Raw genomic sequence first — 27,613 nt, 5'->3', positions numbered from 1 at the left:
AAGAGTCACAGCAGCCCAGACTCGTGTGGGGTTTCTATACCCCATCACACCATTTCTGTGTAAATGGGTTTAAAATACATTAATGAAGGAAGCTTGTCTCACCTAGCAACTGTAGCTATGTAGACTGTGATATACAGAGAATGTTACTGGGTGAGACCCTTCCGTCAGTGAATTGTGACCTGTCCTTGATGGTGCTGCTGTCATCATCACAAGAGTGATCACGGTTATGGCAGGCTAGTGGGAGTCACCTCCTTCCCCGAGTGGGAGGATCATATATTGAATTATCCATCAATGTTGCAGGATCCTGGGCAGCAGATTGCATTCATTGCCAATATGGAGCAAAGAAAGTCAAGTGACTGCACTATAATTGGGAAAGTAGCAGCTCATGTCCCCGATCTCATCGTATATGGCGATTTCTCCCAGGAGGTGCCTTTCATTGAGAGTTTTGATGGAGTATTGCTTTTTGCAGACATTTCAGGTGGGTAGAGAGATTATTAAGGGTGGGATTTTCAGAAGGGCCCAAGGAAGTTAGGTGCCCAACTTCCATTGAAAATCAATGGGATTTGTGTGCCTAAAAGCTTGTCTACTTGGCAAATTACTGTGCAGCAAGCCAGGGTGTGAATCAATAGCTTGCCAGCTTGCCACACACTAACTCGGTGTGTGGACAGTGCTACAGCAGAGTGAAAAGTTCCAGAGTGTGGCTTGATGTACTGTGCGAGGGCGGCAGGCAGGTTGCCTTTGGCGGCTTGCTTGCAGAGGGTCCGCTGGTCCCGCGGCTTCGGCGGACCTCCTGCAGGCTGCTGCCGAATTTGCGAGACCGGGGACCTCCCGCAGGCAAGCCGCCGAAGAAAGCCTGCCTGCCGTGCTTGGGGCGGCAAAATGCCTAGAGCCGCCCCTGTGTGCTCTCAAGCAGCAGCACGCTAAGCTATATCCACGACTTAGCAGTGTCCACATGATGAGTGACTGGATGGCAAGCTGGTATGCTGTAGAGTCACACCCTGGTTTATTGTGCAGTAACTCACCGTGTAGACCACCCCTAACTCCCTTATTAGGCCTTTCTGAAAAGCCCACCCTTAGTACATGGAAGGTTTAAAAGAGATATTGTCTGCAGTAATGGGAGGCTGGGGCCCAAATCTAGCTGAAGTCATAGCTGAAATGGCTTAGGGACTTTCACCTTTATTACAGCACTTTGGACCGTTTTGCAGAATTGGCCGTCTTTAGGCTCAAAAGAGTTTGGGACAGGAGTAGCAGAGGATAGTGCAGCAGCAGCAGCTCAGGGCAGAGTTGTCAGCTGCCATCCCCATTCTGGAACTTTATGCAATTTTTTAGATATGATGGGCCCAGGCCAAAGAGTATCTGGAAGATAAGGACTGGGACCTCGAACTTGACTTTATATTATGTGGGAGGATAGGTTTGATCTGGTTGTGGTAGTTTGTGTTGCTGTGGAGATGTGCTGCCACATTCTCAGTTTTCTAAGGCATGAAGACTTTTTGCCCAGGTATTTTGCATTTCTGTAGCCCAGCTGGGAGGTGAGGAAAGCTTATATAACAGAGACCAGGTCATCATCCTCTAGGATGAGCCTCTCCAAGCCAACTGCATGTTGTAGAGAAAGTTACTTTAGGATGCTACTGTGTGAGAGTGCATCATCAGTGAGCATTCCTAAAGTACAGATTGAATTAACCAACAATGTATTGTGGCAAACCCAGGCCAAATGGCTACAAAGGGGGGGGGTAGCAATTAGTCCAGGGGTTAAAGGCTTCTCCTTTCCCCATGAGGGGAGGAGAGCTGTGAGAATTAGGTTTCAGCTTAAGGGTTACAAGGGACTTACCACTAATCAGCTGGCCCCCTGGCCCCATTGCTGTTGACCTTTTTAACCAGCAGGCAGGGAGGGAGGAGGGGAGGAGGAGAAAAGCAGAGCAGCAATAGGTGCAGCAAGGCAAGGCCCTCTTCCTGCAAGGCAAGCTGAACTCTGTCCCCAGAAGGGGAGAAGAAAGGGGCAAGGAAGGAGGATGAGGAGACTGAGAGGACTGGGAGTGACTAGGGAAGGCTTTTGCCTGCCTGTCCCCAAGGCAAAAAAGACTGAGCCAGCTGGAGAGAGCTGGGAGAGAAGCAGTAGGGTGTGTCAGTGTCATGTGTGATGTGATGATGGTGTGGCTAAGTGGGCTCTCACCTCTCCCAAAAAAAAAAAAAAAAAAAAAAAAAAAAAAAAAAAAAAAAAAAAAAAAGGGCGCTAGGCCACACTGCTGCGCAGCACAGGGCTGTTACCAGCAAGAGGCTACCAGGAGGCGCGGGCAGCAGGGGGGCAGGCAGTGCCAGCAGAGGACAGGAGACAGTGCCAAGTCAAGATCGCCCACCCTGAATGAAGTGAAGAACCAGCGAATGAAGTAGCTGGCAGCCCAGGGGCAGGGAACCCCCGCATGCCCGGGCTAGCACAGGGGCTGGGGCCCAGGGGACCCGATGACTAGAGATGACTACTATCGATGACAGATATAGAGGCATATCTCCTCAGAGGCCCCGCGAGGCCAGCGGCAGGCCTCCTGGCTGGACCTGGCAGGGCCCCCCCCTGGCTATTCCTGTGTGGGGAGGCTCTAGACTTGAGCCCGGCTGAAGGACCGCAGACAGAGCAGCTGAACCCCAGCAAGGAAGGCGGGAATCCCGGCAAGGACCGGCGTGAACACCATGAGGGCCCAGCGCATATGAGTGAAGAGGACCTGACAAAGCTCCAAGGTCCCAGCCCAGCTGAATGACCTGACTCGCCGCCCTCGAAGTGGCTCCCCACTGGTATGGAAAGGGCTGGTAAGGTACAGGTATCCAGTGGGTCTGCCAACATGATGGGGAGGGTGGAGCTGGCAAAAGCTCGTAGGTCTCCTTGTCAGCCCTCTTTGCTCTCGAAACCACCGCCTCGAGAGAGAGAACTTTCGGACCACAGAGAAAGGAGGCGCCAGGAAGGAGCCCGGGTCTCCAGACCCGAGGAGGTTTGCCCCTAGGAGGAGGGAGGACAGCGGACAGGAGAGAGGACTGAGGAGAGGAGAGAAAGCAGGAGAGAGAGGGAAGGAGAGGAGAGGGAGCGGGGATAAATCCCAGGGGGGACGAAATAAGGGGCTGTGGCGGGAGGGACCCATGGCATGCCAATGCCCAAATAGGGGAGATTGGGGCATATGGCTGCCCCAGGAGATATATGCCTGGCCCTGTGGGCGATGAGATATGGGGGTGATCTAATAAGTCTATAGGGGATTATGTGAGGGGGATAATGGATATAATATTACATCTGTTAATCATAGCGAGACCAGGCACGACATATTGATCGGGAGAGCTATCAGGAAGTAGCCACGGGACCAAGGTGTGTGCAGGAAGAACTATCTAGTCAACAGGGCCTCAGATCCTGGCTAAACCATTATGTCAACTATTCGAATCCAGGTATCCCTAGTATCCCAACCTATATCCAGTTCCGAAAAGACCGTTGAAAGTTCGAAACCCGACAGTGGGAGAGTTCCCTGTCTCCCAATCCCCTAGATTTCCGGGGTTTGATGAGAATGATCGGGCCTTCCATGGAATCGGGGGTGATTTTCCAGGTTTCTTCCCCCTGGGACCCCCAGATAGGTTCAGATAGGTGTCCCGATAGGAAGCCCAGGAAGGCCAGGAAGACTCGGAGGAGGGATAAAAAGAGGAGGGACAGGAAGGGAGAAGAGGGGCCAGGGAAGAGGGGGAAAGGGCAGGAGCGGGGACCCAGGACTGACGACTGAACTGGGTCAGGGGCTGGCCGCCTGGAGGGGGGGTGGGGTTGGGGTCTGAAGGGCCGAGCTATCCCCCCTGGAATTTGGGGACCTGGAGGGAGAAATTTGGTCAGGGAGAAGGCCATGAATCATCAACCACAATATTCACAGAGGAGGGTCAGGATATTTGGTCATGGGGATACCCAGGCAGGAGGGAAGGAGGTAGGGCAGGTAAGTTGATTTAAGGGATCAGGAGATAGAGTAAGTCCAGGTCCATATTACATGATAGAGGAGATCTTAGATATGAGGAAATCCTCAGAGCGGTAAGAAGAAAGACCCACAGTCATCTGTTCGGGTCCCAGCTAGGGGTAGATAAGACCCTTGCCCGGATGGATCCCATCTACATCGGTGGACCATACTAACGATTTTTGGGCTGGCACAGCGATCTGTTTTTCCTGGCTGATATGCACGCGGACATGCCTTACGCCCATACTTAAGGAATACTTACACCATTGGTACATTCAGCCAGGGCGGTTGGTACCCATTTTATGGATATTGCCATTGGAGAAGCCCAGAGGCCATTGACATTCTGGTATTGCTAGGTAATGCCACCCGGTACCCCGAGGCGTTACCCTACGAATACCATGTCAAGACTATAGCCAAACAGACTATGGAAAAAAAGACAGTTACCAAATTTTAAGGAGAGTAGGAAAACAACCCTGGATCTAAATGTCTAAACACACCTGCTGGACCTATGACCCACTCACGTACCAACCACAATCTTTGTACCATACTATAGCCGGACCTTGTTGAAATGACCAGTTAGGACACCCAGACCATGGACGGGACAAGAGAAATTATGACGTACGTGAAGATTGGAGTGAGGGGATGCCCTCCTGCCTTATGCCAGGCTATCGTGTTCACAGCTTCCACTGGATTCTCCTCTTCGAGCTCCTTCGAGGAGCTTCCCAGGGCAGCCACCCAGGGGCATACTGGATCTGGCTAAAGAAGCCTGGGAAAAGCAGATAGGAAGAGAACAAAAGAGGCTGGGGAAGAACAAATGAAACCAAGAAAGCTCAGTAAAGACAGAATGGAGAACAAGAATGAAAGGTGGAATAAGCACGGTGCTCCTCCCAGCGCATGGAGACAGCAGGGTAGCGGGGGCGGTGGGGAGGGTAGATGATGAGATAGAGGACCCGGATGGGACTCAGGGGAGGAGGGTGATGGTACAGGTGTGAGGGAGGGGAGAGGAGAAAGTAGGGGAGGGGGCAGGACCCAGGCGAGATAATCTAGATAGCTCGTCGAAGAGGCAGATAATCCTATTAAGAGCCAGGCAGGATAGAAGAGAAGGTCTGTTGGATGGGCAACCAGATACCCCAACAGACGCGGTGGTTGCGATGGAAAGGACCAGGCGGGGGAACAACGGTTCAAACCCGACCCAGTGATCAGCGGGTGGAGACAAGACCAGGAAGCCGGACCGAAAAAGAAGGGCGACAGGACTTGATAGAGAGAGAGATGTGAAAGCCCAGGCTGAGGTGAACATCACAAGGTCACAATCCCGGAGAGAGAGAAAGAGCCAGGAGAGAAGGCGGAAGATGCTGGCCTTAGGAGTCATCGCAATGAGAGAGAGTCAAGATGGAGGGTCGCCTCAGGAGACGACACTGGGCCCATAGGCAATGTGCCTCGGCGTGGTTGGCCTGCCTAAGTGCAATGGCAGTCGATACTGGCATACCCAGCTGAATGCTGTGTGAGGCTGCCGAACCCCGCGCCGGACGGCACATGGAATTGGATTGAGCTTGACCGATTGGGAAAGGCCATGGGAGACAAGGAGCACCCTTTGAGACCCAATGGGACGATGAGGCTCAGAAGGACTATATCAGAAAGTGCTTCTCCCCTCTGATTTGCATGGGCAACTAATGGCGGCCGACGGCGGCGCGGACAACGAGTTCGATGGAGCCCTACTAATGCTACTGAAAAGCACGCTGCAGCCTATCGCTTATAACGCACGAGGCTAAGAAGCACGGGAGGAGACCGAGAAAGGCTGGACTGCTGGTCCCAATGGGGGAGGGACAGCAAGTCCGGACAAACTGGCAATCTGGGTGGAAGCCTGGCAATCCGTCAAATGAAGGGGTATATAGAAAAAAGTTGTAAGGAGGCTATAAGTGACCTGGGGGAGGACCACAAGTAGGTCCTCAACACCGTGGAAAAAGTGACGTTAGCGACTCTAACTAGTAAACCAGCAGGACATTCATTCCCATTAACCCGCCTTCCTAACCACGGCGCCCAGCCAGACACCCAGGGCAATCCCGTTAACAGACCTAAGACAAGCTCCAGCTCTAACCATGAGCCGCACTGACCCGTACTAATTGCAGGAGACTCTCTAGGTTTATCCTACAAGCGGATGCCGGGAGGCCCTTCTGTTTGACGAATGCCTGGGAAGTGGCGGGGGGGTAGGGCTCTCCCGGAGTGATGGATGCGCACCCCCCTGGCCTTCCTCGTGTACTCCATAGTGGAGAGAGAATGCCTGGCACCGAAGTAAGACAAGCCTGGCCTGAAAGTGCCTAGGAAGGAACCTCCGGGCCAGCCTCCTTGAAAGTTTACTCTGGTGCCGCGGTTTACTCTGAAGGACAGAATATGCAAACAAGCACAAAATGGCAGCTGTGCAGGACAAATGTTCAAAAAAATCATCCTTTCAGTTCAAAAACACAACACCTCATGGGGCTGAATAGCAGAGGCACACTGTCGGGGGTAAGGTCAAACACCCGGCAGTAGTCCCAAGCCCAACACCCCAAGGCAGCACCCAGGATGCTAGGCAGGGGAGGGCCAGCAGGCAGGGGGGGTGGCCTACCCAGGCCAAATGGCTACAAAGGGAGTAGCACTAGAGGGCTGTGAGAAGGCTGGAGGGCCTAGGGGGAGGACAAGTGGGGAGCTAATGGAGTTCAGAAGGCCCCAAGTGCTGGTGACCTTTTCGCCCCTACAATCAGGGAAACACCCCAGGAAGCCAGCAGAAGCAGAGAGCAGGCAAAAAAGGGCAACAGGGGGCCAGAAGAAACCCTGCAAGAGAACCTGCCGTCCAGAAGGAGCCAAGACTGCAGAAAGCAGCCTCTGAGGCAGCATGTGTACCTTCAACCAAAGGAGACTGCACTGTGATTGCAAACACATCTACCCACTGGCATCTCCTCTGTCTTGCTCAGGTTCAGCTTTAATCAGCTGTTCTCCATCCATGAACTGATCTCCTCCAAGCACTGGGACATCTTGGTGGTAGGCATATAATCATATATATATGCGGAAGGGAGAAGCAGAACTGTGTGTCATCTGCATATTTCTGGCACTTGAGTCCCTGTTGTCTGACCAGTTTGTAGGAGAGAGAATTGATCCTTGTGGCACTCTGCAAGTGAAAGGTCTGGTGGGAGATGGGCAATTTCCCATCACTACCCAGAAAGGACGTAAAGCTTTCTAGCATATTCCCCTGGATCTCTGCCACCTCTCTCAGAAGGGTCAGCATGATCTCATGGCAAACAGGGTGAAATGGAGTGAGGGAAGGATCAGAACTAGAAAGCAGGGAGAGTTCCAGCATAGGAACAAAGTGAACTGAAAGAACTAGAGACTTGAAAATCAGGGACTGTTGCATGCAGGGTGGAGAAAAATGAATTAAAAAATATAAAAGGATTTTTTTTATTTAAATAGGATTATTTTTATTTAAATATAGATTTATTTTAAGAAAAAACAACATGATTTAAAATTAAACTTGAATTTAACAATTTATGTTAAGGCCTAAACTTATAGCCTATTAAAATAATTTAAATTACATACAAAAATAATACATAGCAGAACACATTTGTTGCCAAGTTTTAATGAAATCCAATTTCATTTCAAATGAGCCAGTGGAAGTCACTGGCTAAGAGAATATTTTCTTTATTTCAGTTTATTCAGCTAGTTCAGGTCAATGACTAGTTCATTCAAAATTAAGAAGCCAGTAGAAAGTTGAAAAAGAGAGAGTGCTTGTTTTCTTCTTCCAATTGCAAACAAAAACAAGGTGAAAGAGGATGAGATCGACTTGTTCTAAAATCTTGAAGGATGTGGTGACCTAGAAACTCCAGTTGAATTCACTAACTACAGATAATACTTCCTTTGCTTAATAAATCAGTTTTAAGTGTATCAGCACATTTTAGGTAACACAAAGCAAGTCTGACTCCAGTCGCTGAGATCTCCCATTTCTTGCCTCCTCCAGTGGCTGCCTGACTGCCGTTTGTGTTACAGGTTTTACTGCACTGACGGAGAAGTTTAGCATGGACACCAGTCTGGACCGTGGCGCTGACCAGCTAACGCAGACTCTCAATCATTACGTAGGGGATATTGTGGAAGGTAAGTACCAGGCAGCATGATCCCTCGCTGAGAGCACTTCCTTGGCTCAGGTCTGGGGAACTGAAGAAATGCCCATCAGAAAGGTGTTCTGTTAAGCAGCATGGGCCCTTCTTTACTTGGAGGTTGGGATCTTCTCTGTCACTTAGGGAGCCTTGAAAAATCTCCCAAGATTAGGAGGGCTGGCTGGAGCTGCCTTGGGAACCAGTCATTGCTGCTCCTCACTGGCACAATGTGTCCTGCTTTGAAGGGTCCATTGTTCCTGTGGCTCTACCCTGGTGTATGCCTCCACCTAAGTTTCCTGTAAGCTGCACGGCCACACGGTAGCCTTAGTGCCATGCACATGCTCAGGGAACCTGCCCAGGACCTTCCACAGTTGGGAGAAGGGCACCCCTCCCCTGGCCCCAACCTCCTGCGGCCCGAGCCCGGACCTGCTGGGGGATGGGCGCTTATCCTGAGGCCCCAGCCCCGAAGCTGGTGCGGCGAGAAAGAGCTGGGGGGAGGTCCTCTCTCACTGCCATATCCCCGGACCCCCCTCCTGCACTCCAAACCCTTCATCCACCCCAGAGCCCGGACCCCCAACTGAAGCCCTCACCTCCTGCTCCCCAGCCCTCTGCCCCAGCCCTGAGCCCCCTCCCACACGCCTAACCTCTCGGCCCCGGCCCCACCCTCACCACATGAATTTTGTTATGTGTCACACATCACCTCCATATTGATGCACATAACAAAATTCATTCCGCACATGGGTGGAAAAAATTAGAGGGAACCCTCATCTCCACCCCATTTCACTGGAAAAGCAACGTCTTGTTGCTTATGTGGCCAAGGAGTAGGGTGCCCCTGTGACATCAGCACACTGATGATTTGGGGAGCTGAGCTCTGAGAAAAGTTACCAATTCCCACTTAGGATCTAGAAAGCGTCCCAACAGCCTGAGAGCACAATGTGGCCCTTCCTTGTCTATTTTAGGCTTTTATATGGCCTCCAACAGCCCTGTGAGGAAGTGAGGTAGGGGAGTGCTACTATTCATGTTACGGATAAGGAACCCAGGCATGGAGAGGCCAGCTGATTTGCCCAACGTCACACCTGTAGTCTGTGATGGAGCAGGGAACCAAATCCAGCTCTCTAGAGTCTCTGGCTTAGCTCCCTTATCTCCTGCTGTCACATTGCTTTTGAGAGCTTGCTTCAAAACTTCCCGTGGAGCAGTGCTTCTCAAGTTGTCCCCTGGGCCCTCCCTGTTGGATGCGACTTTTTGAGAACTGAGCAGTAGGGGATTTGAAGGGTTGGGTGAAGAGGTGGGTTTGAGAGAGGATATTTCTAGTTGCCATAGAAACACTGTGCTCTGCCTCCTTATGGGTGGCTTTTGAGATGGAGTTTAACTCCCTGATTTTTGCTCTGAGCCCTCAGCAGCTGGGAGCTTTGTTGCGATGACACGCTCAAGCATATACCGTCTTGCTCACTCAGCTATACCTACTCTGCAAAATATGCCCCCTCAATGTGTGCATGCACACACACACACACACACGCCCATCCCCCCACTGACAGAACAATTTGTTCCCTGCTTTTCTTTGACAAGAGCTGTGTGTAACTTTCTCTCGCCTTTTTTGCTGCAGAGATACTGGTTTATGGAGGCGATATCTTGAACTTTGCAGGTATTTATTAACTTGCAATATCTAAGGAGGAAGCACTGGGGTGGGGGAGAGTGCCCTACTCTCCCGTTGTCATTTGACTTGTGAGGCTCTGGACAGTGGTGGCACTCAAGCTAGCCAACTCCCTTTCCTTGTTCTATTCTACCCATCCCTCTGGCTCCTATTCCCACAGGGTTGATCTATGATTTGGAAGAAGCAAGAATTTATACTAATCTTTCAGTTAGAAACAACCCTGATTCCCCTTCCTCTGTGTCTGATTGAGAAATCCTGGCTGGTGCTTCCTTTAGAACTGAACTCAGATGGGAGTTAGGCACCTAAATACCTTTATTTGAGCATAAGCTTTCATGGGTAACCCCCCCCACACTTCTTCAGATGCATGGATACACTTCTTCAGTCCATGCATCTGAAGAAGGGTTTTTTTACTCACAAAAACTTATGCCCAAATAAATCTGTTAGTCTTTAAGGTGCCACCGGACTCCTCATTGTTTTTGTGGATACAGACTAACAGACTACTCCTGTGATACTAAATACCTTTGGGGATCTGGGCCTAAATGACTGTGCTAGCAATTGCCCAAGGGTGATAGAAGCTGCAATGCCTTAGATGTACCTGAGCCAGCAGACACATGTTTGCGTGTGTGGGAGAGGGGAGGAGAACACACAGCAAGCCACTGCAAGGGGTCACTGACTGGAAAGGGACATTTGCAGTCAGTGGCTATAAGGGATCACCAGGAAGGAGGGTTCACTTGTAAAAAGCAGCTGCAGGGGATTACTGAGTGGGAAGAGGTAGTCACAACTGACAGCTGCTAGAAGCATAGAGGGGTTGGTCTGTTCACAGCCAGCAGCTGCTAAGGAGTTTGGGGTGGTTAGTGAGCAATCTCTCTGTAGATCAGAGTGCTGGGCTGGTGCAGGTAGATCTGCTGTGGCTTGTTGAAAAGCCAAGTGGCTTTGTCAGCACTTTAGAAACAAGAAGAGCATGTGTCCCATAAGTCTCTGTCACACTGCCTTCCCCAGGGGATGCACTGCTAGCACTGTGGAAAGTGCAACGAAGCCAGCTGAGCGATATCATTACACTAGCGCTGAAATGTAGCCTGAGGATCCAGGAAGAGTATGGGGTTCGTGAGACTGAAGTGGGTCTGGAGCTCCGAGTGAAGATAGGTACTGTGGCTACTAGTGGAATAACAATACTTTGCAGTCACTAGCGAGCACATTCCCAAAGCACTTTACAAAAGTGAATAGGAAGCATTCGCTCCATTGTGCAGGGGGGGAAACAGAGCCAAATGGAGATGAAATATCTTGCCCCAGGTCACACAGTGAGTTGGTGGCAGAGATGGGATGAGCATTCAGGACTCCTCATTGCTAGTTCCCTGTCCTAACCACTAGGCAATTCTGCTTTCTGAGTGGACAGTCACATGAGCCCCCACTCACTCCCCTTGCTCCCAAGATATGCCGCTGAGAAACACCATGCCCAAATCTCATTCAATTTCTAGTGTGTGCCAGGAGTCTGTAAAAGATGTGAATTGCTCAGTGATCTGATCAATTGCATCTTTTTCGGCAGCCGCATGGGAAAGCTGCTTCTGTGGTAGGGAAAATGTATTTCTGGTCAGAGAGGAGAGCCTTCTGGGGACTGGAATAAAGAGCATTTCACCTCTAAGTTGCTGGTTCAAATTGAGCCTGTGGAAGTGGTGACCAAGACTCGTTCCTATCTGATTGCTTGGTGGCTCATGTGAAATGCATTGCAGATTTCATTTGAGTTCATAGCAGACATATATCTGTGACACGTAAACCATCCTTACATTCAGACACAACAGTCTCGTTGGAGAAGCCAAGGACTGAATGGGTCTTGGAGATCAAACTACCGAAGTACCTTAGGGATGCAGTTTGGGGCAGTTGGTCCTAGAGCTGGCCATTCTGTATCTATTATGTGAATAAACAACTACAGTTTATTTATTGGTGCCAGTCTGGTGCTAACTGTACCTAGTTTATTTTTACAGAGTTATGACTGTCTCTGAATAACTTCTGACTAGGACTCGTGGACAAAATTCCATCAAAACTGTTTTTCAGTAGAAAATTGGGTTTTCTACTAAGCAATGTTTGTTATGAAGAGTGTCTGTTTTCCATGGAAAATTTCAATTTTCCATCAAAAAGCCCCAAACAGCTGAAAACTGAAATATTTTGATTTAGAAATCCAGTCACAGTGCCTCATGGGAATTGTATTTTGGTCATCTAATGTCCTCCTCAGCTTGACTACATCTCCCATTGTACACAATGAACAAAGACTCCTCTGATTATTAACTACCCTCCCTCACTAAGAGAGGCCATTAAAAAGCATCATGGGTGATGTAGTCCAACCTATAGAGAATAATGGGAGCTTGAGGCATCAGAACTACAACTCCCATAAATAAAGTGGCAGTATTTCCAAATCAATTTTTTTCTTTTGTTTTCAGCCAAAGCATTTCAGCATTTGAATTTCTGCTGAAAATCAAAAATTTTAATGGAAAATTTAGATGAAAATTTCTTTTTTGTTTGAATTGAAATTGTCAGTGGAAAGAGTACCCCCTTTTTTACCAGCTCTACTTCTGAGTATTTCACATCCATGGAAACCAACAGGAAGTTGCTAGCCATTAGAGTTGTGGGAAGTGCCTTCACAGTACCTCTGTTCACACAGCTGTCTGTTTGGGCAACAGAATGTAAAGCCACCTAAGTTTGGGATCTTCAGGAACTTGCTCTTTTGCCATTTCCTTATATTAAGCTGGGGAGTCTTAGATTACATCTGGATGTTTTTTCTGAGTGTGTTTTCAAGCAGACATTTACAAACTCCCTTCACGCAAACTCCCAGCAGCAGCAGACTGAGAGCAAAACCCTTCTGCTTGCTTAGACCACACAGACAGAATGTGCAGTGATGTCCCAAATGAGAGAGTGCTTTTTACTGAGTTCTACTCAAAGTCTTAGTAGATGCTGCACTGAGCAGGTTCAGAAGGGATTATTGAATTGCATATCATTTTATTGCTATCCAGCCAATGTTTCTCGAACTTGTTCATGAATGTATGCCTCAGTGGGCACTTGCTACATGCCAAGTACCAAGCTCCAGTTGTTTTTGAGTTATCTGTCTGAAGAAAAAAGCATGGGAACAATTATTTTAAATGAGAAGAGTGTAAACATTATGCTCCATATTTGAAATAAATTACTCATTGGCACAGAGGTGAACTTTGTGGAAACTTATGATCAGGTACAATAATAAGCAACCATTGATCCACTGGATCATGGTGTACGCATAAGAGGTCTAGTCAGGTGCCTGATGAATCCACCTATGGCTGACAAGCCCAATTCGAGAGTGTAACAGGTTGTAGCACAGAAACCCCCTTGGGAGCTGCCACCCGATGTGCCAAGACTACCTCTGCTCCTGCTTTCCCTGCCAGCTCGGGACCCCAGCACCCTGTCTTGCTGAGCCAGACACTCCCGTCTGCTCCAACAAAGACCCAGGGTCTGAATTACTTGCCCCAAAGCTGCAGGTTTACCTGAAGGCAGCTAACAGAAGTGTTCCTGTCTTTAACACTTAGATGCCCAACTCCCAATGGGGTCTAAACCCCCACAAATCCATTTTACCCCTGTATAAAGCTTATGCAGGGTAAACTCCTAAATTGTTTGCCCTCTATAACACTAATAGAGAGATATGCACAATTTTTTGCTCCCCCAGGTATTAATACATTCTCTGAGTTAATTAATAAGTAAAAAGTGATTTTATTAAATACAGAAAGTAGGATTTAAGTGGTTGCAAGTAGTAACAGACAGAACAAAGTAAGTCACCAAGCAAAATAAAATAAAATGTGCAAATCTATGTCTAATCAAACAGAATACAGATAATCTCACTCTCAGAGATGCTTCAGTAAGTTTTTTCCTCACACTGGACACCTTCCAGGCCTGGGCACAATTCTTTCCCCTGTTATAGCTCTTGTTCCAGCTCAGGTGGTAGCTAGGGGATTCTTCATGATGGCTCCTCCTCTTGTTCTGTTCCACCCTTTTATATATCTTTTGCATAAGGCGGGAATCCTTTGTCCCTCTCTGGGTTCCCACCCCCTCCTTCTCAATGGAAAGACACCAGGTTAAAGATGGATTCCAGTTCAGGTGACATGATCACGTCACTGCAAGACTTCATTACCCACTTGCCAGCACACACGTATACAGGAAGACTTACAGGTAAAACACAGCCATCTGTAGACAATTGTCCTGGTTAATGGTAGTCATCAAGATTCCAAACCACCATTAATGGCCCACACTTTGCATAATTACAATAGGTGCTCAGAGTTATATTTCATATTTCTAGTTTCAGATACAAGAGTGATACATTTATACAAATAGGATGATCACACTCAGTAGATTATAAGCTTTGTAATGATACCTTACAAGAGACCTTTTGCATGAAGCATATTCCAGTTACTTTATATTCACTCATTAGCATATTTTAATAAAGCCATTTAGACTGCAATGTCACAGAGAAACACAGCTTGTTACAAATCTCATAGATCCAGGTATTGTCTGAATGGGAGTCCAAGATTACAGCACACTGCTTTCTTCTTCAGATATAAACAGTGTGACAAAGTTCCTCCTCTACCTTGGTGGGTCCTGCACTTATTGGCAGATTTGCTCACCTCAGTGATCTTCTCCTCTGGTGGAACCCACAGTCTGGGTCAACTCCTCCTGTATCTGATCAGGAGTTGGGAGGTTTGGGGGGAACCCGGGCCCGCCCTCTACTCCGGGTTCCAGCCCAGGGCCCTGTGGATTGCAGCTGTCTATAGTGCCTCCTGTAATAGCTGTGTGACAGCTACAACTCCCTGGGCTACTTCCCCATGGCCTCCTCCAAACACCTTCTTTATTCTCACCACAGGACCTTCCTCCGGTGTCTGATAATGCTTGTACTCCTTAGTCCTCCAGCAGCTCTCACTCTCAGCTCCTTGCTCCTCTTGCTCCCAGCTCCTCACACACCACACACAAACTGAAGTGAGCGCTTTTTTAAACCCAGGTGCCCTGATTAGCCTGCCTTGATTGGCTGCAGGTGTTCTAATCAGCCTGTCTGCCTTAATTGGTTCTAGCAGGTTCCTGATTACTCTAGTGCAGCCCCTGCTCTGGTCACTCAGGGAACAGAAAACTACTCATCCAGTGACCAGTATATTTGCCCTCTACCAGACTCCTGTACCCCACTGGCCTGGGTCTGTCACAACAGATTGTTATAATGGAAATCGATTTGCAACCTTATAACAGATGCTACCAGGTGACCCTTATAATTATGTGTGCATTATTGTTATTTATTAACTGACATGCTGTTTAATTCATTGGAGAGTGTTGTTCTAGAAATCCTCAGATTCCTGGAATAAATATCAAATATTGTCAAGAACTGATCCAAACCTCCCACCCCCATAAAAAATAGGTTGGCCTCCAAAATCCACTTCCAAGATAATTGAGATTCGTATATTACATATGGTAAAGTAAAAATGCCCTCCATAACAATCTTGTTTCTTTTGTCAGGGCTATCTGCAGGTCACATCTCCAAAGTTGTTGTTGGAGACAATAAGCACCAATATTTTCTGGTAATTGGCCGAGCAGTGGATGAAGTTCGGTTGGCCCAAAACCTAGCAAAAGCAAGCGAGGTTATTCTATCGCCGAACTGCTGGGAACTCTGTAACAGGAACATGATAGAAATAGAAAGAATTAAAGATCAAAGAGCTGTTAAGGTGGGCAATGTGGAGTGTGCAACAATAGTTCATAACCAGTGGAGTGCGTCTTGCCTCGTTATCTAGGTTGGGGTGTGTTTACGTGCCCCATTGTCTTCTGCTGGATGCAACCTCACACGTATGCTTGTGTGTATATCTGTTATTGGGCCTGTATCCAATGGACCAGCTGGGCAGAGGGGGCCGAGAGGGATGGTGATGCGAAAGTTGAAAGTGGTGATGAAGTAAGAAGGCATAGTAGAATGTGGGAAATATCTCGTTCCGTGGAAGCATGGGCTTAACTTTGACTTCCGCTTGCCAGGAGTAGTTGGTCAGTAGGGAATAAGGGGGGTAAGCCCCACCAGTGATCTCAGAACTGAGTAGTGTAGCTGTTTGTAACAGGGCGGTACTCACCCCTGCCGCGCCTCCTTCTGGTTGGCTCAGCAGGCTGGTGACCCGCCTGTTTTCTGACCCAGTGACGCTACTATCCCCGCCTTGCCTCAGTAGTGGCTACCGACAGTCATGGTCTAGCCCCACACCCTGGGGCAGACTGCAGTATCAGCCCACTCATCACAGGCAAAGGGGGTTTGGACCTGCTGCCTTGTCCTACCCCTGGGCTGCCCTCTGCAACCCACAGTACCTATAGGCCCTTTGCTAGGCCGCAGCCTGGGGCTTTCCAGGCTGGAGCCTCCCCAGCTCCTCAGCCTGTTCCCCAGCCCTGCTTCACTCAGGTACCTAGTCTCAGCCTCTAAGCAGCCAGGCCCATCTCTCTCTGGAGGCAGAGAGAGACTCTCTCTGGGCTCTGGCTTCCCTGCCTCTTATAATCCCCAGGGCTTCAGTTTGGGGCGTGGCCTCCAGCTGCAGCCACTTTCCCAATCAGCCCAGCTCTGTCAGGCCACTTTTAACGCCTTAAAACCCCGGAGCAGGGTCCACCCTGCTACACTGTTGTATTGCAAAGGACAGAGCCACAGAGTCAGAGTATGGGGCTCTTTGCCCATGCTCCCTGCAGACTCCAGTCCCTGCAAGAGTCTCTGCAATGGAAGGGATGCAAGTGGCAGAGGGAGGAAGTGCAGAGCAGCAAATACCAGAACTTTCTGAGCAGGGGGCAGGGTTCCGACCTGGGGGGCATCTGAGATTGGTGGTGATGGGTGTCAAGTAGGAGTGGGAAGATTTTGGAGTCTGGAGATGGATTTGCTAGAGCTGGAGAGATGTGTGGAGGCATTGTGAGCCTGGGGCTATCTAGTGGCCAGGGCTCAGAGCTCAGGGTGTTTGCCTGAGCTGTGGAGGTCTGTTAGGAAGAGGGAGGATCTCAGCCTGGGGGAAAGGGTATGTTTGTGGGGCGTGTTTCTCAGCAGGTAGGGAGCTGAGGGAAGAGTTGGGGGGAAGGTTGATGGAGTCAGTTGGTGACTGAGGGTGTGGGTGAATCAGTGACTGTGGAGGGGGTGGTCGGGAGGTGGTAGGGTACAGCTAGATTGGGATGGGAGACATTAGGGCTAGGGGAGAACAAGAAAGGGGTTACAGAAGGGTAAATACTGTTCTCACTTGCCCTGCCTTTTCCTGTAAAAGGCCCCAAGTACTCATCCTGACAGGATAACACACAATTTCCTGATCCATCCCCCTCACCAATCTCGGTGTCCCCGCTTTGAACTCTGAAAATACGACCACCTTGCCAGGGAGTGGAAGTGGGAGCATTGCTACCTGCAGCCCCCTGGTTATTTTGAGCACCCCCTTCTTACACCTTGCACTGGTTCTTGGAGAGCAGCTGTGAGAATGGGGAGGAGAATCAGACCATGGGCCTATTGTGATTTTAGTTAGTATCTTTCTGGAGGCACTGAGATAGTTCAGTGACAGGTGTCATGAGAAGAAGCTGGGCTTCAGTCCTGCACCTGCATATGAGTAAGCCCATTGAAATCAGTGGGGCCAATCAGGTGCTTAAAGTTAAGCACGTATGTAAGCATTCACAGGATTGGGGCTTGGACAGATACCCAGCAGGAGAAAGATTGTGGAATTGGAAGGCTTTGCACCCAACTTCGGAGACTGCAGAATCTTTTTGTTGCATTCGTTGGGAGCGTGGTCAATTGTTTTGCTCCAGCCAAAAAATCTTTTCTGATTACTGCTGTGTCCTCCACCCAGTTGACAGGGAGGTTAATGATGGAGGTGACAGTGAAGGATGGGAGTGTGTTTTATTGAATAATTCTACACTAGGCTTGGGGAAGCTGACAGACGCCTTTAATTCTGTGTGCCTTTAGGCTAGATACATAAAGACCATCTCTGAGACTGAGTTTGACGAGTTCTTCTGGAAATGTACTGAATACCTACAGCACTACCCCACTGGTGAAAGTAACAGTGAGTCCCTCTTCCTTCTACTGTGTTGACCCCAGGGAGACGGCAGGCTCAGATTCCTTTGTTTTCCATCAGTGTAAATGTGAGAGGGTGAATGGACTGCACACGGGGGCCCTGCCCTGTACCCCTTTGAGTTCCTGTGTCCTCCTCCATTCCCTGCCACCAAAATCCTGAGGCAGCCAGCTGCATTTCAACTCCCTCTCCCCCATCCTGGCTTCAACCTGTCTGGACACCAGCAAGGGCTACACTGACTGTGGAGGAGAAGAGACCCTCTCTCTACCTTCTGTGTCAGCTCTATGGAGGCCCCTGGCTGGCAAGAAGAGACACTATAGGGAACCCTGCTCAGTGCCTACTGTCTTTCTGGGTGAGCAAGCTTTCAGTGGTGCTAATATAAGCACACAAGGAATTTTCTAATAGAAAATCCCAACTGTGCATAGGCACTGACTCCGTGGGTGCTCTGGGGCTGGAGCACCCATGGGAAAAAAATGGTGGGTGCTCAGCACCCACCGGCAGCCCCCCTACCAGAACCCCTCCTCCCCCCAGTGTCTTCTGCCCACTGGTGGGCCCCACGGATCAGTGCCTCCCCCTCCCTCCCAGCGCCTACCATGGATCCGCTGTTTCGCTGTGTCAGGAGGCGTTGGGGGAGAGAGAGGAGGAGAAAGTGTGCAGTGTGCTTGGGGGAAGGGTGGAACTGGGTGGGGAAGGGGCGGGAAGGGGCAGGGAAGAGGTGGGGTGGGGCAGATCGGGGGTGGGAAGAAGCAGGGCAGAGCTGGGGCCTTGGGAGAAAGAGTGGAGTGGGGGCAGGGCCTGCAGGGAGCTGGGGGAGCCCCCGACCCCGGCGGATTAGAAACTCGGCGCCTATGGAACTGTGATTTGCATTTTCAAGATTGTAAGTGAAATAGGTTAGACAAGAATCTCCAGCCCCATCCAGGCACTGTCCAGTCCACACTGGCAAAGGTCTGCCCTTGAGCAAAGCCAGGAATAAAACCCTACGCTTTAACCACATGTCTTCCTTCTGCTATTTAAAGCATTGAATTTCCTCCCCTAGGTATTCTCAGAGCAACCTCCACATTGTCTCCTAATGATGAGCTGGAGAAGTGCCTCCGGAAGTATGTGATGAGAAACATTCTGAAGAAGGTACTGCAGTAACTTCACAGAATTTTATTTTTTGGCTTGACGGTCTGTGCTTTACACAGCTAGAATTTTTCTGAGGTTCTCCTGATGCTACCGAGGAAAATACAAGAAACCCTGCAGTGGGTAGTTGTGGATCAACTTGTCCACATGGAAAGTTTTTTCCTTCCCCCTCCCTTGGCTTATGACCTGAGACATGAGGGTTTAGATCCCTTCCAAAACTATTGGGTTTTATTTAAAAAAAATCCTTACTATTATAACACTGGATCTTGTCATAATTTTTTGAAATCTGCCGAGTTCTTGACTGCAGGCAATGTGTTCCACAGGCTAATTGTAAGGTGTATGAAAAAGTTTTTCCTTTGTTCCGTTTAAAATTTTAAAGTTTATGGGGAGACCTGGGTTGTAGCAAAGTCACATTGACAGGCTCAGCTCAGCTATCTCCCCCTTTATCCCTTTGGTGCCTAGCCTCATTTCCCAGTCCTGTGCTGAAAGGATCATCGTCCTGAGACTGGAGAGTGCTTCCCATTGATGGGGGCCCACTCCTTCCTACGGCAATAGCTGATCAAACATCTTTACCCTCATGGAGTTAGCACCTGTATCTGAGAGCAGAGTCAGCCCAGCTGGAGGAGGGGTATATAGAGTAGAGAATGCTTCCCGCTCACCAGGAGTACAGACTGTTGAGTACATCTGGCTCTTCTCTTTCAGATTGACGACAACCAACCTCTAGAATATTTATCTGAGCTTCGGCCGGTCACAATTGTCTTTGTGAACCTGCAGTTTGACGAAAGAGCCAAAACCTTGCATTTGTGCAAGGCCATCCACGATGCCAATGTGAAGATCTCAGACATCATTCATGTCTTCAGAGGCAAAATCAACAAAGTCTTTATGTTTGACAAAGTGGGTCAGAGCTTCAAGGCAAACATTCCCCTTGGACTCCGGGACTAGTAGGAGGCAGGAGGGACAGTGGCGTTGTCATTAGGGATAGAGAAGGGAAGTGGAGGACGGGGATCAGGAGGAATGATAAAAAGGTTGGTGCTGAAGAGACTGAGTCTGAGGCGGTGGTGGGATCTCCCAGAGCATTTTGGGGGTACTGTATGACAGCACTACTCTAACAGGGTGGGTGGGAGAGCTGGAGCACAGTGGAACTGTTTGCCACAGACATTGATACTGATTTGCTCTTTGGAAAAAACGCTCACCCCTCTGGTGTTTTCTTTCCCCTCCCTGGCAGGGCTGCACATTCCTGTGTGTGTTTGGGCTCCCTGGGGATAAGCAGGCTGACGAGAGCACCCACGCCTTGGACAGCGCATTTCAAATCTTCAACTTCTGTTCTGAGAAGCTCATGAAAATAAAGTAAGCAGGAAGGTGCAGTTCTCCATGTTGCCTACAGGGGTGCTATTGGGCTTGTTTGTCATCGAAACTCCCTTGTCCCAACAGGGGGGCCCCCCTACTGGGCAGGAGGCAGTGACATGACAGCTGAGAGACAAAATTTGGGATTAGCCCAGTTTACCTGGGCTCCCACTCACTCTACATGAGCCAGACCTCCTAAGACACCTATGTGCCACTGGAGCAATAGAACCACAGCCTCAGAGGTGATACTGATGGGTGCAGCTAATGGAGCTTTTGTGGTGACTGGCCATGAATCTGGAACCTGCTCAGGATGACCGTGAACCTCAGCACGCTTCAGAGCAAAATGCAAAGCCAACCACCTTCATTGACCTATCCCACAATAGCCCAAGAAACTCCAATCCCCAAGTCCAATCCCTGCAGAAAAGAGAGAGCACTGTGTCTTTCACTAATGACGCCAGCTGCGCAGGATTCTCAGCTCCATTTGCGTGAGAATGGCAAATTCTTTGAGCTCTAAAGGCATTTTGCCCCTTGCGAGCATTGGTAACAGGACAAAGAGCATGAGCCAAACCCCTGTTGACTGTCACCCCCGACCCCACTGGCCTCTGAAGGACCCATCAAGTCCTTCTTGACTGCAGTTGGTGGAGGAGCTCCCTGCTGAAGGGGACCTCGAGGCCTGTCAGCCAGCAGGATTCCAGCAGTGCTTGGAGAGAGCACTTCACCCTCTACTATCTTCCAGCATGCTCTGGTCCGGTTGCTGAATTTTTGAGGCCTGTGCCTTGGCACGCAGGCACTGCTGACTTCACCGAGGCTTCAAATAAAACGCCTGCGTGTTTGTGGGACCAGAGCCTCTGTCCTCTTTTTGTCTATAAATGACAAAACCAAACCAAACTCCACTCCCTTTTCACACCACTGGCACTAACCTTGTTGAGTCTTTGTGAAACCTGACTCCCCTTTTCTGCTGGGACGTCTCTCCAGCTCCTGACTCTCCAGCAAGGAGAATTCAGACTGGCACACTCAGAGGGCAGCGTTTATATTCAGCTGGGACCAGTGTGTGATAGCCAGTAAGGGGTGTGTGTGTCTTGTGCTTTGCCCAGTAGCCACTCCTTTTAAGGGGCATGCAAACCATGAAGAGCCAGGGAAATTCAACCAGTCACACATAAGAGAATTAAATTCCAGGTGTGAGTACCCTGCGAGATCAGTGTCCAGGGACAATTACAGTTCAGCAGTTTTCTGCTGTGTGCACCCATTATAAATACGGGAGGCATACACATACCATAGCAGTGGGTGTGGTATAACAGACTGGCCAGCTGGATGATGCAAGGCGGGAGGACTGAAACTCTACACCCATCTCACCACTCCCCCACCCATGGAAGCATTTTAGGCATGCAGGGTTTCTACTGTGAGCAGATGAATGTGTTCAGAAAATGTGAATACTTCCCTGAACTTTCAGCCAGGGCTTCACCTCCAGTTCCACACCAGGAAATGAGGGTTCAGTTGTGGCTTTGTATTACAGGGAGAACAGGGACTCACCGCCCACGGGGAGGTCAAAGAGACACTGTGCCTGTGGAGTTGCCTAAGGAATGCGGCCTCTGTGGCACAGTTGCAAAGGATGGACATGGGCTCCCTTTGGCCTGGGGTCAGCTCTGCTAGCTGGGGTGGAGAGCAGCTGGGGCTGCGGCCCATCTCTCTGGGAAGGCTAGTTCCAACAGCAATGGTAGCTCATGGCATTCTGCACTCCGGGAAGCACAAGAACTGTCATTACATGGGACGTGCGTGAGGGAAGCTCCTTGCCCTCTTTTCCATCCCTTTCGCATGCACACAGAGCTACACACAGGCTGTTGGGAGACCTAGCTGGCTGATGTGGGGATAGTCAATACAAATTAGCACTACAGGAGTGGGGGTGGGGAGAGGGTGCGTGAGCAGATGTGGCAAGAGGGACTGGACATTTGGGATTGCTGACTCCATGTTGCTCTCATTGCTTGCTAGGCTAGTTTCCGTCGGGGTTACCAGTGGGCCAGTGTTCTGCGGAGTAGTTGGCCATCGTGTAAGGCATGAATACACAGGTACAGTCTGTTTCTCTGGTCCTGTGCATGTTTGGTATCCCCTGGGTACCTACAGAGTATGTAAAAGCAGCAAAGAATCCTGTGGAACCTTATAGACTAACAGACGTTTTGCAGCATGAGCTTTTGTGGGTGAATGTGACAGAGTGTGTGTGTACGCTGTGTATTTTTGCTGGTGGAGGGGTATATATGCATGGATACATATGGAACTGTCCACAGGAGGGTGGGCGGGAGCTCAGTTAACTTTTCAGTGCCCATTTTCTTGCTCTCTCCACTACACAGTCATTGGCCGGAAGGTGAATCTCGCTGCTCGGATGATGATGTATTATCCGGGGTTAGTGTCCTGTGATGCAGTGACCTACGCCAACTCCAGGCTGCCTCATTACTTCTTTGAAGAGCTCCCCCAGGCTGAGATGAAAGGAGTTGTGAATCCTGGCGTGGTCTATCATTATCTTGGCATCAGTGAGAAAAAAACGTAAGTGCCCCTGTGACATCATGCTAAGAACACTCAGAACTGTGAGCCACTGTTACCACTCTGCCTGAGCAAGAGCTTTGGTGCTGCTAAGCTGTGTGGCAGGTCCTTGACACAGTCTGTCTGCCTTGCCAGCAAACTCCTCAAGACTCTGCCAGTCTAAACATTGGCTTGCTGGTAACAATCAGTGAGTCCCAGCTGCCAAGTTCTCCAGAAACATCTCCCTGCAGCATCCAGTCCCCCTCACTTTATGCTCACTGCCTCCAAAGAGACAGAGCACACACCAGCCTGTTAAGTTAGCTGAAGCCTCACACTTCACTTTAATACACACAGCACTGAGATAGTTTGTAATAAAGTAATAAAGTAAGACAAAGGTTATTCACAAAGCCCTTGGGTTTAAGTGATACTAAGCAAGGGGAAAAGAGACAGGCAAGGTCACAAACAAAACCAATCAAAACACACTTTCTAATGATGAAAATTGAATCTTAGCAAGTTGCAATCTTTGCCTAAGCAGTTTCTCACTTTCATTGTGTTTCCAGCAGCTCTTGCCTTTCAGGCCAAGAGAATCCAGCTTTCATAGGCTCTAAAGGTGCTGTACTCTACTCTCCCCTCAGTGATAGAGAAGTAAAAGGTCTTTTTGTTCCCCTTATATTACTCAAAGTCCAGAGTCTTCTCCCCCGTTTGTTTAGCTTGATGTCTTTGTTTTCCTTATATGTAAATATACTTCCATTGTCCTCTGCTGGTAGCCCAGCTGGTCAGACAGGTAAATACACATGCCTTTGCCTAGGGCAGGCTGGGTTTTTATGCTCTACTTCCCAAACACTTTTCATGAATATATTTCCAGCACACATCTATAACTCTTTGTACCCAACCTGTACATACTGTGGCAAAGTCCCGTCTCAGTCTCCCCAGCCTCTGCTGTTTTTAGCTCTGGTGAGACTGGCTAGGGTAATGCAGTCCCCCTTAGGACTCAGGGGAAGTCTGTCCCCTGTCTTCTCACCAGTCTTAATTAAAGTATTTTTACCCTGTCTTGTAGGAGAGTGTCCTGCCGCTCTGCCTGGGAAGGCTTGCTGCTTCAATACTCCTGGTAGCCAGGCTCCTTCTCTCTCTGCTTTCGCCCCCCCTTCCTTCCTCCCAGGAAGGGGTTTAAAAAGGTCTCAGGCAGCTCCAAGTTGTAACCAGCTGATCCTAATTACCCTCAGGTAGCTCCCCTCAGCTGATTCTAATTTGCTACCTGGGTAACGCTTTCTCAGCTGAACCTGCTTGACCTGTGGTTGCTTCAGTTGATAAGGAGGAGGGCCTTTTAACCCTCTGGGACTGACTCCTCCCCCCCCTCTGGCAACTGTCTGTCCTGAGTTTATCACACATCCCCCCCCCCTGCTCAACACTACAGGGTTGGGCTACTTGGGTCGGCAAAACAGTGTACCCTTGAAAGGCCATCCGCGTTGCCATGCTTGATTCCAGACCTATGTTGTACTCTGAAGTGGAAGGGTTGTAGTGACAGGAACCACCTGGTCACTCTCGCATTTTTCTCTTTGTTTTGGTGCATCCACTTCAGGGGAGCATGGTCCGTGACAAGGGTAAACTTCCGTCCGAGTAGGTAATAGCGAAGACTTTCAATGGCCCACTTTACGGCCAGGCATTCCTTTTCAACTACGGCATATTTCCGTTCCCTGGGCAGGAGTTTCCTACTGAGGAACAGGACGGGGTGTTCTTCCGCTCCAACCAGTTGTGAAAGTACCGCTCCCAACCCAACTTCTGAGGCATCCGTTTGCAAGATAAACTCCTTCTCCCAGTCTGGAGCTACCAGCACTGGGTCAGTGCAGAGCGCGGTCCGCAGATCTGCAAATGCCTCCTCAGCCGCGCTAGACCATTTCACTATATCTGGGCCACGGGCTTTCGTTAGGTCAGTTAGCGGGCATGCCCTGGTGGCGAAGTGGGGGATGAACCGCCTGTAGTACCCCACCAGCCCCAGGAATGCTCTGACCTGTTTCTTCCGGACAGGTCAGGGCCAATTCTGTATTGCCTCTAACTTGTTGAGTTGGGGCTTTACCACACCTCTCCCCACTATATATCCAAGGTATTTGGCTTCTGCTAGCCCAATTGCGCATTTGGAGGGATTTGCAGTCAGCCCTGCCTTCCTCAAGGTGTCCAGGACTGCTTCCACCTTCCCCAAGTGCGTCTCCCAATCCGGACTATGTATAATGACGTCATCAAGATAGGCAGCCGCATACCTGCCATGTGGGCGTAACAGTTTGTCCATGAGTCGTTGGAAGGTGGCAGGAGCCCCATGTAAACCGAACGGGAGAACAGTGTATTGATACAGTCCCTCTGGAGTTGAAAAGGCTGTCTTCTCTTTGTCGGCCCTAGCCAAGGGAATTTGCCAATAACCCTTAGTCAGGTCAAGGGTGGACAAAAATCGTGCTTTCCCAGTCGGTCAATTAGCTCATCTATCCGGGTATAGGGTACGCATCAAATTGGGACACCTCATTCAGTTTCGGAAGTCATTGCAAAACCTCATACTGCCATCCGGCTTAGGTACTAGGACCACTGGGCTTGACCATTGGCTATGAGACTCTTCAATGACCCCTAGCTTCAACATTTTCCTGACTTCTGACTTGATCTCTTCTCTTTTCGCCTCCGGGATCCGGTATGGCTTTACATTCACCTTCACTCCAGGCTCTGTGAGGATGTGATGGTGAACCTCAGTAGTCCGGCCTGGCTTTTCTGAGAACACGTCCTGGTTGCGTTCAATCATGTGGATCACCTCCGCTCGTTGGTCAGAGGTCAATTCGGGGGATATTCCCACTTGGCCAGGCAGGTTGCTCTCGGGAGGGTGACCCTATAGTGACCACATGCGCTTCTCTGTCTTGCCAAGGTTTCAACAGGTTCACATGATAGATTTGTTCCAGCTTCCGGCGTCCGGGCTGTCGGACTTTGTAATCGACCTCTCCAACGGCTTCTATTACCTCGTATGGCCCCTGCCATCTGGCCAGGAGCTTGCTCTCTGCTGTGGGTACGAGTACCATCACCCGATCTCCCACCTGGAATTTTCGGATCGTCGCCTGGCGATTGTAATATGTTTGTTGGGCCCCTTGTGCCCTCTCCATGTGTTCCCGCACTATGGGAGTGACTTGGGCTATCCTGTCTTTCATCTGCAACACATGCTCGATGACGTTTCTCCTGGGTTCGGCTGTTCTTCCCAACTTTCTTTGGCAATGTCCAATATGCCGCGGGGGTGGCGACCATATAACAGTTCGAACGGGGAAAACCCAGTCGAAGACTGAGGCACCTCCCTGATCGCAAACATTAGGTACGGTAGCAGGGAGTCCCAGTTCCTCCCATCCCGGCTCACCACCTTTCGTATCTTGTTCTTCAACGTCCTATTAAACCGCTCGCCGAGGCCATCGGTCTGCGGATGATAGACTGATGTCCTTAGTGTCCTTATGTGGAGCATTGCACATAGATCCTTCATTAATTTAGACACAAAGGGAGTTCCTTGATCTGTCAGGATCTCTTTGGGTATTCCACTCTAGCGAAAATTTGGATTAATTCTTTAGCTATGGTCTTGGACGTAGTGTTCCGTGGGGAATGGCCTCGGGTATCGGGTGGCGTAATCTAGCACCACCAGTATGTGCTGATGGCCCCGGCTGATCTTTCTAATGGCCCTACTAGGTCCATAGCTATCCGCTCAAAGGGGACTTCAATAATCGGAGAGGTACCAAAGGTGCCCTTATGCGGGTCGGGGCCGTGTAACTGGCATTCTGGACAGGAGGCACAATACCGTCGGACCGCTGCATATATTCCAGGCCAAAAAAACCTCTGTAGAATTCGGTCCAGGGTTTTATCTACCCCTAGATGTCCCCCGAACAAATGGCTGTGAGCTAGCTCCATCACGCCCCTCTGATGTTTCTGTGGTACTAGGAGCTGTTCCACGACTTGCTCTTGGATACGGACAACACGGTACAGCAGATCCTTCTTGATCATATAATACGGCCCGGGGCCCTTGGCTCTCCCTTCCACAGGGACCCCATTCACCTCCACTACTTCTTTGCGAATGTTCTGGTATACTGGATCATTGGCCTGATCCTGTCCAAAATTCTCTAGTGAAGTTCCAAGTTGCCCAAACTCAGAGGGTTCTATCTCCCCCTCCTCTTCAAGGGAGGTCCCTGGGGAACTGGGCCCGGCTACTGGCTCCCCAACCTCCTGCCTAGTCCCCTCGTCTGTTGGGCCAACTCTCTCCCCTACGAGTATAGGCTTCTGATTCTGGGCCAAGATGCTCGTTCCCCTCCTCTTATCTGCCCTCCTTTCTCGCCGAGTCTTCCTGGTTTTCCCAGGGGGCGAGAATAAGTCCTGGGCAAATTCTTGGAAGGCTGGGGGGTTGCTAACTATTGAGGCCACCCCATTGCTCTCTGGAGTGTTATCTACTTCTGACTCCTCTCCAGGAAGTAGACTGCCAAACCCTGGGAAGTCTCGTCCTATGAGGACTGGGTAGGGGAGTTTCGGGACCACCCCCGCCATCACCTTAGTGGGGTTTCCTTGGACCTCTATTTTCACTCGGATGGTCAGATAGTAATTTACATCCCCATGGACACAGGATATCCCTGTGCGCTTGGCCCGGGATAGTTGATCATACCCGACCAGCTTTCCCGAGACCAGCGTGACTGCACTTCCTGAGTCTACTAACGCGGTGGTCTTTATACCATTCATTTTAACTTGCCTAGTATATCTATGAGGGACCATCGCTACTCCTACTAGGCTTATCAGGTCACATGACTCTTCTAGATTTCCCAGGTCGCATTGCATGGGCTCCTCTAGGTTTGGGCATTGGGCAGCTAT

At 49.7% G+C, this 27,613-nt stretch overlaps 1 protein-coding gene across 11 annotated transcripts in view; it reads left to right on the top strand.

Moving 5' to 3' along the window:
* The first annotated feature begins 198 nt into the window (after positions 1 to 198).
* The window catches only part of ADCY10 (adenylate cyclase 10), an 86,257-nt gene continuing 58,842 nt past the window's right edge, over positions 199 to 27,613 (top strand). For 5 of the 11 annotated variants that reach the window (XM_039485112.1, XM_039485110.1, XM_039485113.1 and 2 more), the window contains exons 1-11: positions 200 to 478; positions 7,974 to 8,078; positions 9,684 to 9,722; positions 10,731 to 10,874; positions 15,240 to 15,445; positions 17,671 to 17,767; positions 18,813 to 18,901; positions 19,601 to 19,792; positions 20,124 to 20,245; positions 22,229 to 22,305; positions 22,585 to 22,777. In XM_039485112.1, the coding sequence (XP_039341046.1) occupies positions 292 to 478; positions 7,974 to 8,078; positions 9,684 to 9,722; positions 10,731 to 10,874; positions 15,240 to 15,445; positions 17,671 to 17,767; positions 18,813 to 18,901; positions 19,601 to 19,792; positions 20,124 to 20,245; positions 22,229 to 22,305; positions 22,585 to 22,777 (1,451 nt within the window). In that variant the 5' untranslated portion in view covers positions 200 to 291. Of the gene's footprint in view, positions 479 to 6,907; positions 6,975 to 7,973; positions 8,079 to 9,683; positions 9,723 to 10,730; positions 10,875 to 15,239; positions 15,446 to 17,670; positions 17,768 to 18,812; positions 18,902 to 19,600; positions 19,793 to 20,123; positions 20,246 to 22,228; positions 22,306 to 22,584; positions 22,778 to 27,613 lie in introns of all 11 variants that reach the window. The other 6 variants (XM_039485117.1, XM_039485116.1, XM_039485118.1 and 3 more) reach the window with 6 other exon arrangements.

The sequence above is a fragment of the Mauremys reevesii genome, linkage group 8 (assembly GCF_016161935.1).
Source record: "Mauremys reevesii isolate NIE-2019 linkage group 8, ASM1616193v1, whole genome shotgun sequence".
Classification (NCBI taxonomy): Eukaryota; Metazoa; Chordata; order Testudines; family Geoemydidae; genus Mauremys; species Mauremys reevesii.
This window is presented reverse-complemented; position numbering and strand designations above follow the sequence as displayed.